Source organism: Hibiscus syriacus, unplaced genomic scaffold (genome assembly GCF_006381635.1).
Source record: "Hibiscus syriacus cultivar Baekdansim isolate YM2019G1 unplaced genomic scaffold, ASM638163v2 tig00110893_pilon, whole genome shotgun sequence".
Taxonomy (NCBI): Eukaryota; Viridiplantae; Streptophyta; class Magnoliopsida; order Malvales; family Malvaceae; genus Hibiscus; species Hibiscus syriacus.
The window spans coordinates 6831345-6843279 of record NW_024062901.1 but is presented as its reverse complement, the minus strand read 5'-3'; the positions used below and the strand labels follow the sequence as shown (position 1 = coordinate 6843279).

General features: G+C 32.7%; 1 protein-coding gene across 1 annotated transcript; it reads left to right on the top strand.

Annotated features, from left to right (window-relative positions):
- Window positions 1-9212: 9212 nt before the first annotated feature.
- LOC120145112 (zinc finger protein WIP3-like) lies at window positions 9213-11429 on the top strand. The gene is made up of 2 exons (XM_039159009.1): window positions 9213-9819; window positions 10968-11429. Exons 1-2 carry the CDS (start codon window positions 9319-9321, stop codon window positions 11400-11402), a joined length of 936 nt encoding a protein of 311 aa, XP_039014940.1. The 5' UTR covers window positions 9213-9318; the 3' UTR covers window positions 11403-11429.
- The last annotated feature ends 506 nt before the right edge of the window (window positions 11430-11935 follow it).

Here is an 11935-nt window from a genome sequence, read left to right as displayed (position 1 = left end):
GTTATAAAATCCCATAGCTAAATTTTTAATTCATTTCATTGCTAAAAGACCTTTTTGCCCTTCCAGTTTTTCTTTTTTTGATTTTCATCCTACACAAAATATTTCAATTAAGTCCCTAAACTTTTTAATTTATCTAATTTAGTCACTAAATTATAAAATCTCATAATTTGATTACTAACTCGATGTTTAGGATGTTGCAAATCTCCCCTTAAGAAAATTTATCCTCAAATTTTCATTGCACGAAAAGATGGGGGTATTGGTTACGCATATCTTCTTCACGTTCCCACGTTGCTTCCTCTACTTTATGATTCTTCCATAAAACTTTAACCAGTGGAACTGTTTTATTTCTTAACTTCTTGACTTCATATGCCAATATTCGCACTGGTTCTTCCTCATAAGTCAAATCTGGTTGGACTTCTATTTGTTTCGATGTAACTATATGAGAGGGATCACACCTATATCTTCGAAGCATAGACACATGGAAAACGTTATGAATTTTCTCCATTTTCGGTGGCAAAGATAATTGATATGCCACTTGTCCTATCTTTTTAACAATTTCATATGGCCCAATGACTCTATGACTCAATTTTCCTTTCTTAACAAACCTTAATACTTTTTTTCCAGAGAGATACCTTTAGGAAAAATTTATCTCCAACTTCGAATTTAATTTCTTTCCTTTTAAGATCAGAATATGAGTTTTGCCAATCGAAGGCCACTTTGAGATTATGCTGAATTTCCCAAACTTTTTCTTTCACATCTTGAATCAAATCTGGACCAAGAACACTTTGATCTTTAAGCTCATACCAGTTTAATGGCGCAAGAGATTTCCTTCCATATAATGCCTCATAGGGTGTCATCTTAATGGTGGACTGATAACTATTGTTGTAAGCGAATTCAAAAAGTGGTAAATACCTTTCCCACGACCCTTTGAACTTAATTATACATGCCCTCAACATATCTTCCAATATTTGAATAGTTCGCTTTGATTTTTCGTCCGTTTGAGGGTGAAAAGCCGTACTAAAGTTCAGTCGAGTTCCTAATGCTCCATACAAAGATTTCCAAAATCTTGAAGTGAATCGAGGATCTCGGTCAAAAACTATTGAAATTGGCGCTCCATGCAATCTAATAATTTCTCTAATGTACAACTCAATATACTTTTCTATAGAGAAATAAGTTCTGATTGATAGAAAATGTGTTGACTTTGTTAACCGATCAACGATTATCCAAATTGAATCTCTTTTATTGGGAGTCAGAGGTAATCCCAAAACAAAATCCATCGTCTCGTTTTCCCACTTCCATTGAGGAATGGAAAGTGGTTGCAATAATCCTGATGGAACTTGATATTTGGCTTTGACATGTTGACATGTTAAACACTTAAACACAAATTCTTTGATACTTCTTTTCATTCCTGGTCATTAATACCGATTCTTAGGGTCCATATACATATTGTTTCCACCCGGGTGCATCGTCAATGGACTGTAGTGAGCTTCTGACAATAGATCATTCTTCAATTCCTCATCATCTGGAATCACCACTCTTCCTCTCTAGTACAAATTCTCATCAGATTTAATCTTGATATCCTTATTCTCTTCATTCTTTACTTGCTCCAATCTTTTCAAACACATGCCATCTTTATTTTGTAATTCTCTAATTCGATCCAACCATTTTGGTTTAAACTTTAATTCTGCACATAGACCACCATCTCCATTTAAAGATAACCTGACGTTTAAAGCTAGTAAGGCTGCAAACTTTTTTCTACTTAAAGCATCTGCTATCACATTAACTTTTCTAGGATGGAAATCAATTATTACATCATAATCCTTTAAGAACTCAACCCATCTTCTCTTCCTCAAATTAAGCTCTTTTGAGTCATCAGATACTTCAAGCTCTTGTGATCCGTATACATATAACAACGTTCTCCATATAGGTAGTGACGCCAAATCTTGAGAGCGAACACTTCTGCAGCCAATTCCAAATCATATGTTGGATAGTTCTTTTCATGTGGTTTAAATTATCTCAATGCATACACTACCACTTTCCCTTCTTGGATTAATACACATCCCAATCCATTATGGGACGCGTCACTATAAACCACAAACTTCTTGCCAGATTCGAGTTGAACAAACACTGGAGCTTCTGTCAAAATTCTCTTTAATGCTTCAAAACTTCCTTGACATTCGGGAGTTCAAACAAATGATACATTCTTTCTCATCAATTTGGTTAAAGGTATAATTATCATCAAAAAATTCTTAACAAATCTTCGATAATAAAAAGCAAGCTCAAGGAAACTTCGAACTTCAGACATATTCTTTAGAACTTCTCATTCCAAAATAACTTTTATCTTTTGAGGATCCACTTGAATCCCATCTGCAAAGATCACATGCCCTATGAAGGTCACTTCATTTAGCTAAAACTCACATTTAGACAATTTGACATAAACTTCTTGACTCTTAGGATTTGCAAAACTGTCCTCAGATGTGCACTATGCTCTTCATTGGACTTCGAGTACACCAATATGTCATCAATAAAAACAACTATGAAATGGTATAGATAGGTTTGAAATATCATGTTCATAAGACCCATAAAAGCAGCAGGTGTATTAGTTACCCCAAATGGCATCACAATGAACTCATAGTGACCATATCTAGTTCTAAAAGCTATCTTCGAAATATATTTCTCCTGAATCTTCAATTGATGATAACTAGAACGTAAGTCGATCTTCGTGAATACCAAAGATCCTTTTAACTAGTCAAACAAATCATCAATTCTTGGTAGGAGATACTTATTCTTTATGGTCACCTTATTGAGCTGTCGATAATCAATGCAGAGACACATTGAACCATCATTCTTCTTAACAAACAACACTGGAGCTCCCCAAGGTGACACACTTGGTCTTATATATATTCTCTAACAATTCTTGCAATTGATTCTTCAACTCTTGTAATTCTTTCGGAGTCATACGATAAGGTGCCATAGCAATAGGAGTTGTTCCCGACATCATTTTAATTTGAAATTTCACCTCTCTATCGGGAGGTAGTCCTTGCAACTCCGCAGAGAATATATCAGGGAACTCTCTGATTATTGGAATTTCTTTTAAACCTTTCTCTTTAGCTCTGCTATCAATCACATTTGCAAGAAAACCCTGACCTCCCTGAAGCAACAATTTCCTTGCTAACATAGTCGATATTACATTTGCTAAAGGATTCAATCTTTCACTGATCACATTCACTTTTATTCCTTCTGAACTACTCATAGTTACCTTTTTCAGTCTACAGTTAACATTTGCATGGTAATAGTACAACCAATCCTTCCCCAAAATTACTTCAAAATCATCAAAGGGTAGTTCCATCAGATTAGTAGAGAATTCAATTCCCTGAATCCTTATGGGACACTCCTTACAAACTCTATTTACCCGAGCGCTATGCCCAAAAGGATTAGTTACTATCACTTCATGACTCGTAGCTTCTAATGGAATTCTCAACTCCTTTACTAATTTACTACTAATATATGAATAAGTGAAACCCGGATCAATCAATACTAACATCAATTTATCAAACAACTAAAAAATATCTTCTATAATCTCTGGATCATCACGGTCTTCATTTGTCTTTATATTAGACACCCACACAGTTGAGCGTATTTCAGGTTGTGTAGAAGATTCGGACTGGTTTCTCCTTCTACCTCTTCTACGTCCTCATTGCGATACAGAAGCGACTCTCTCGGATGGTGCAGATTCGCCAACTATCAATGGACAATCCCGGATGTAATGTTCGACATCCCCATATCGAAAATAGGCTTTGGAGGTCATCCGATACATTCCAAAATAATTCTTCCCATAATGCTGACACTGTCACGATTGGCCCTGATTTGATCTCCTAGCACCAGATCCCACTGATTATTTCTATCTAGCTCTCATATGATTAGATCATCTAATAGAGGATGCAAATGATTCAGATCTAGCTTGAGGTTGAAATCTTGAATCTCTACCTCTTTTTATTGGTACTGAGCTCAAAGAAACACCAATTCTCTTAGACATCTGAACTTTTTGATCCCCAAACCTTTATTATGAGCTCTCTCTAGAGTATTTGCATGATTAACCATCTCCTGGAATGAGGACAGATTCAATACTATCAGTTTCTCCTTTAATCTAGGGTGCAAGCCCTCCACGAACCATTCATAAACGTCTTTTTCTATAGGAATAAGCTCAGCAGCAAACCGTCTCAATTTATTGAACTCGCACTCATATTCATAATGTGATTGAATTGCTTCAAATTCATAAACTCTTGCTTAATTTTCCTGATAAACTGATCTCCAATATACTTGTGTTTAAACTCTTCCGAAAAATAGAGACCAAGTCACTTGATCACTTGCCAACCTCATGGTGACATTCGTCCACCATATCCTAGCTTGTCCCCTAACCAAAGAAATCGCTCCATCCAACTTCTCCACTTCAGAGCAGTAGAGATTATCCAACATAATCTTCAAATCATTAAGCCAGCGGTCTGCCACAACCAGACCTTCCTCGGTTTCTCCCTTAAATTCAGGAGCTCATAATCCTTTTAACTCCTTCGCCAAATTCATTCTTTGAGTTGATAGAGCAGGAGGTTGGAGACGCGTTAAAATAACGTCCAATGTCCTAAATAATGTATCCTGATCTTGCACGTGCATTCTCTGAGGAGCCTGCTCTTCACATTGCCTGGCTAGGGTAGGTGAATTACTACTCTCGGCTGGCCTATTATCTCTCGCTTCACTTCGGGAGCTATCTTGTCTGGACATCTAATAAAACATAACCAGATAATTCTATTAGCAAGGCAACATACTCATTTCTAAATCAGATCATAAGTATTCAATATTCTGTTGGTATATAACTATTTAAAACACTTTTGACCTCGGTTTATGCCTAGAATTGGCTAAACATAAACCATTAAATGTAATACCCCAACCTGTACCCCACCCAGATACGAGTCCGAGATGACATATTACCATTTAAAATAATATACTTGTACAAAATAATAGAAAATTTAAACTTATATTAAGAAATCTAATAATTTACATCAATTTAATACAAAAACTTACAAAAGTAATCAGAGCATATACAACTTAAACTTTTAATTACATGCCAACATTAACTTTCACAACAAAATAACCTACTGTTTAAGTTGCTTATGATCTGATATCTGCAGGAGTGATGCTATCCCAGATGATTATACTTGCTCATCTAACTTCTTGGATCCTACGTGTGAATCACTCACACGCTAAGTCATTGACTTAGTGAGGCATAATATGTAATGATACTATGGTGAGATTGGGTATAATGCTATCATATGTTCATTCAATGCAACTTACATAACCATGCATTTCACACATAAATTTATCATACTATCAATCTGAATTCATAATAAATCTTTCATTAGCCCATGATACAATACTGAGAACTTAAGGTATGTGAGTGCATTGAGGTTGTGCACAAATGTTATCACCACAGCTCGTATAAAATGCACCGAAGTGCCACGTAGAAATGCATTGAAGTGCCGCATAGAAATACACTGAAGTGCTATATAAAATGTCCCGAAAGACCACATAGATATCTCCTTAAGAACCATATATATTCCAAATGACCAAATATGTGTTCCAAAGAACCACATAAATGTTCCCAAGGATTACATATATGTCCCGAAAGACCACGTAGAACCCTCGACTCTTGGAATGCCAATTATACCTATAACCCTCATCTACATAGCATGGGCTTTTCACAATTCACATAGTTTATATTTCATAAACATATAAGTTTGTAACTTTTATCACATAGTTCATGTAAACTACTCATACATATTCTTTTGGATCATTGTCTTATAATGTATATCATATAAATTCATGTCATATATCATATTGTGTAATGCAATCAAGAAATGTTTACATCCTACCATTCATGAATATGCTTATACTTATGCAATCATATACTAAATAGGTTGGAAGTAGACTTATCACAAGTCTAATTTCAATATCATTCTATAAATATTCTATAAGTATGCACTCAAATATATCTCTTTGTCTTTTCCTCGATCGATCTTACTCGTCAATTGTTCCAGAGCTTGTTTATGCTCAGTATCTATATAAATACAATTTCAAAGCAATTATCAGAATCCTAAACCTTATGACTCAATCTTAATAACTTAAACAATTTGATGGACATAATTCACATTTCCTTATTAAGTAGTATCGGTACCTAAGGTACAGTACTGATGATTCCATTATAATGGTATCGATACCATACTCGAGTATCGATACCCAATTTCGATTCTGTAATTACATTTCCAAAATGGTATCGATACCTTCCTTATGTTATCAGTACCTAGAATATTATATCCTACAATATCTGTGTAGTATCGGTACTAACTCATCTAGTACCGATACCACTCACCCAGAACATACTTCTTTCACTCGAAAATCATCAACTCTTTACTTAATTTCCACCTTTAAAGTGCCTTTTCTACCACCAGCCTCAACTATAATCACTTTAACTATCTTTTATCATTCTAACACCTTATCACTTTCAATATCTCATTCAAATTATTGTAACTAAGAATTTTACTAAATTTTCAACATAATCCAAACTCAGTTCTAACACTTATTACTTCTTATTCAAGCTTATGACAAGTCAAATATAGCTTCCAAATTTATTTATCTTCTCTTATTCAAATTTTCACTAAAAAAACTCCTTACCTTCAATCGTCCATAACTTACTATCATTTGGATTTTAAACTACTTTAAACCTTCCTTAAGTTTTCCTAACATTTTCAGAATCTAAAGCATATCTAATTTACAAAAAAAAAAAAATTCAACTGAAGGAGTTCTTACCTTACGAAGTGGCTCACGGAGAAGATGAAGGAGAGAAGGATGAAGAATAGAGAAATTTTTAGAGATGAAATCCCATAAATCTCTTTCCACGTGTTATAAAATCCCATAGCTAAATTTTTAATTTATTTCCTTGCTAAAAGACCTTTTTGCCATTCCAGTTTTTCTTCCTTTGATATTCATCTTACACAAAATATTTCAATTAAGTCCCAAAACTTTTCAATTTATATAATTTAGTCACTCAATTCTAAAATCTCACAATTTGATCACTAACCCGATGTTTGAGATGTTACAACTGAAATGTGAATATATTATATTAATGTTTTTCATTCTTTTTTTCTTTCAAAAAGGCATTTTATTACTTTTTATAATTACCTTTCGAGGTCATCTATTTCAAATGCCAATACATTGTATGAGAATATGAGAAATGTTTGGTTACTGGTCAAATTCCATCATAGATTAAACCAGGGGGAATAAGCTTTTAATAATGAAAAATAGGGACCAATCACATTTAATCGATTTGTTCGTCTTTGTTTTATCATATTTTTTAAGCCATGAATTCTAGACCTAATATAAGCACTATCATTTGTTTCTATAGAGCCCACATTCCCCTCCTCCTTGGGTAGAATTAAGATTAGATTTAGAATTTGTCAAAAAATAAAAAATAAAAAATAAGGTAAATTACTTATTTAGTACCTAATTTATTTTCACATTTTTATTTCGATCATTCAATTTTTTTAATTATACATAATATTATGTTATATTTTTAGTACCCGAGTTAAGTTTGATTGTTGACTAAAAAAGAATGATGTGACATAATATAATAATAATTTTAGTTATCAAAATTTACATATTTTATCAAATTGACCATAATTTAAAATAATTTCAATAAATCCTCAATACTTAAAATCATGTCAATTAGGTCCTATTTTAACTTGAAATAATTTAATAATTTAATATTAATTTTTAAATATTAAGTATTTATTAAATTATTTCGAGTTATTACCAATTTGATAGGATATGTATTTCAAGACTAAAAGTGTTATTATATTGACATATCATCATACAATTAAATCAATGGTCAAACTTAATGATAGTATTAAAATAGAAATACAATATAACGCTAGATACGACTCTAAGAAAAATAGTTTAGTTACCAAAATATAAACACGATAAGTGAAGTATCAAGCATATAATTTACCCTATAAAGCCCCTCTATCTCAAAGATCACTATTGTTTTTCTAATGCAAAGAAATCTATTTCTTAGCATTTGTACTATATATGCATATATAGAGAAGTGAAATTGATTTTAACCAGTATAATACTAATATATTTTATATATTTTTTAAAATTTTAATAATGTTAATAATTTAATAAATATATCACTTTAATATATCAATAACTTTTCGTACATATAAATTTCCAAACCCATATGATATTTATATTATATTGATAAAATTATTATTTCTCGTAAATATATAATTTTAAATAATGTAGGTGATTATAAGGTACTATTTGTTAAAAACTTTTCTTAATTATTGACAACACACGTACACCTACAAACACAACTGCTTGAATCTAAAATCTCTAAAGAGAACAACATTCTATTTAATCACTGAAGTCACTTAACGTATCTTTCTCATAAATATATTTGGAAATTGATTTTTTATTTAAAGTATGAAATTTCTTAAACATATATTACTAAACTATGTAATTATTATTATTTCTGATCAATAATTGAATTATTAAAATATTTTTAAAATTATATGAAAGTATAATAAAACAAATTGGTTAGATTAACTTGAAGTTTTAAATAAAATTATCAAATTAATTTAAAACTTAAATTATAAATTAGTTTAAAACTTGCGCTCGCATAATAAATATAATTATATTATTAAATCTAACTATTAATTTATCATCATATGAAAATATATAAATGTAATTTAATTTTATTGTATTTATTATTATTTTCTTCATTAGTTTAAATAATTATAAAATAGTATCAATTTAAAAGATTCTCTAATATTTAATAATAAACTCTCAAATAGCCTTAGAGACGATGTGTTTGAATGTATAATCTCTAAAAATAACAATCATTCTCTAAACCCGTAAAATTGCTTGATTCAAACTTTAACCTAATATTTAAGTAGTGATGTATATATTTAGATTGTAGCATAAAGTATGATAGGATTCTCTTAATGAAGGGAGTCTGATTATTTATGCATGTCGTTGTCTTTAACCCCACCACTAATTTCTCATTCAATTCAATATATCATAATCTACCCTAAATCAAACAAATGACAAAAGCTGGAAAAAAATAAAATATAAAGATGGTGAGAGGAATTGAATGCGAAAAGAGGACTAGTTCTTCCCTTAAACCAAGCCAACTTTCATAAATCAGCTTCTATATCTGCTAGGGTTTTCCCACATAAACAACTCTGGTAAAAACAATTCCAAGCTCTGATGAACATGGGGTTTATGAGCTACCATGTAGTAAATGACCAAAGCTTGTGTTTTCAAGCTCCTACTTTCATTGAGTGGCTCAAGCCATCTTCGTCGTCATCATCATCATCTTTTGAATGGCTCAACCCCATGGATACTTTGAAACTGCAGCAGCAGCAGGAAACTATTGAATGCCTACCACTTTTGAGCAGGTTTACTGAGAAGAAACCATTGAAAGAGGAAGATTTGGAGAAGAAGAAGAGTATTGGGGATATTAAAGAAGAAAAGATTGAGAAATTTACGATTTCTCTACACATTGGGTTGCCTAACAGCAATAATATTCCAGTTGCAGACAACGAGGTTATGAAGGAGAAAGAAGCCATGGAGAAAACCTTCCATGGATGCTCTTTGAACACTGCAAGTAGGTTTTGGATCCCAACTCCAGCACAGATACTCGTCGGTCCCATGCAGTTTGCTTGCTCAATTTGTAGCAAGACATTCAATAGGTACAATAACATGCAGGTCAGTCCACTGCTTTTCTTCTTCTTTTCATTTCTGTGAATCAAATTACCCTATAATTCCTTGAAGATCAGTTTGTTCTTGTAGGTCAAAGAACAAAATGAAGAAAGAATACTTGAAAATATAATGATACAAAATAGACAATTGTTTTAAGCATTTTCGTATAGACACACTCTACTTTGGATATGATTTGAAGTAGCTAATACATGCAATGGAACTTGGCCATAATTTTATATTCTGGTTTGAGTTTATCTGGTTAAATCTTTTATGATTTTGGTGCTATCAAATGTCTTTTTTTACCATCTAGTCACCCTTCTCCATCCACTGGAAATTCAAAGATTACATAGATATTAAGAAACAGCTAAAAACAAAAATAATAATTGAGTCCAATTTTGTTTATTACCTTAAATGATTTAAAGATAATATTTGTTTGAAATTCTCTCAATCAATTCACAATAAACGCATACACACTTTGCAAGCACCACAACTCGAATTGAAGATTTCTAGAAAGATCAACAATCCCTTTGATTATTGAGATCGATTCATGGGTTCCTAATTGAGTCCAACCCTGGGAGTAGTTTCATAAGAAATTGGAAAGTAGTATAGATAATTAATTTGCAGGCTCCAATTTTACTGTTTTAAACCATAATTGAGGTAATAATTCTGAAGTGAAAATTGATCCTTTCCTCTTATTTTAACTAATCCACATCCAATTTGTTTTGATTTTTTGTCCTTGATTGCTTCCTTTTTGGGTGGAAAGATGTGAGGGAAGAAAGCAAGCTGGGGTAGCAAAAGCATTCTTTAAGATTTTTACTTATAAAGAGGTTTTAGTGGTAGGAAGTTGAATTTGATTAGGCCAAAACAAAACTTTTAGAGCTTTGGATTCTTATCTTGGTGACTAATTTCACTCATTAATCACTTTAATTATTTCAACTTTTTTATTAGAAAACATAGCTTAATGATCCTTGTAAGAACATTATAAAGAGTCGAACTCATTTAGTAGCCTCAATGGTAAAAGAAAATGTTATCTTCAGAACCCAAGTTTAGGTAATGGACTTTGAAAAGTGTGTGTGCGTTGATAAATTATCCGAGACTACTAAAAAAGCAAGTGTTTCCTTTCGCAAAAAAGCATGATATATTTGCATGAACAGATGCATATGTGGGGGCACGGATCTGAATATAGGAAAGGGCCAGATTCACTTAAAGGAACACAACCGGCAGCAATGCTGAGGCTACCATGCTACTGCTGTGCCCAGGGCTGCAAAAACAACATAAACCACCCTCGAGCCAAGCCATTGAAAGACTTCCGAACACTCCAAACACACTACAAAAGGAAACATGGTTCCAAACCCTTCATGTGTCGGAAATGTGGCAAGGCGTTCGCCGTCAAAGGCGATTGGCGAACACATGAGAAGAACTGCGGCAAGCTATGGTATTGCACCTGCGGCTCCGATTTTAAGCACAAAAGGTCTCTGAAAGATCACATCCGGTCGTTCGGCAAAGGCCATTCCCCTCATCCTTCCCTTGAGGGATTCGAAGATGACAAGGAATGCATCACCGGTTCCGAAAGCGATTTCGTTCACTAGACTTGTTCACTAGACTTGTGACTCAAGTAACCTTCTTGTTTTGAGATTTAGAGAGATCTAATAGCTTTAAAAGTTTCTTAGGCTTACCCCCAATTAAGCTTTTGCTCTATAACAAAACATTTCTCAAACAAAAAACATGGGGACAGTTTTGGTATGGAGCCCTTGCTGAGTAGGGGTTGAGCCTCAGTAACTTTTTTTTTTACTCTTTGGGAAATAAATTAAACAGACAAAAGCAAAAGGGTTACCTCAAGTGGTGAAGAAGATGAATTTTCTTCTCTTCAAAAGAGAATTGGGTTATTTTCTCAAAGGGAGAAAATTTATCTGCTTCATTGCCAATTGGTAATCTTTAGTAGGATTGAATGTTGCATTGTTTTCTAGTTTTTCATATCTCCTGCCTTCAGACCTTTGTTCACTTATTCATGTGTAAGTTTGTTACATTTAATTTTAATTCTAAATATCTATGAATATAGTTTTTATAATTATTGTATAGGTATAATATCAAAAAATGTTTCAAACGTTTGATTAAATAGTTA

Bases quoted from the DNA above. Each gene is read 5' to 3' on its own strand.
- LOC120145112 (XM_039159009.1), top strand. From the start codon at position 9,319: ATGAACATGGGGTTTATGAGCTACCATGTAGTAAATGACCAAAGCTTG. The intron at 9,820-10,967 runs GTCAGTCCACTG...TTGCATGAACAG, and splicing joins ATAGGTACAATAACATGCAG to ATGCATATGTGGGGGCACGG.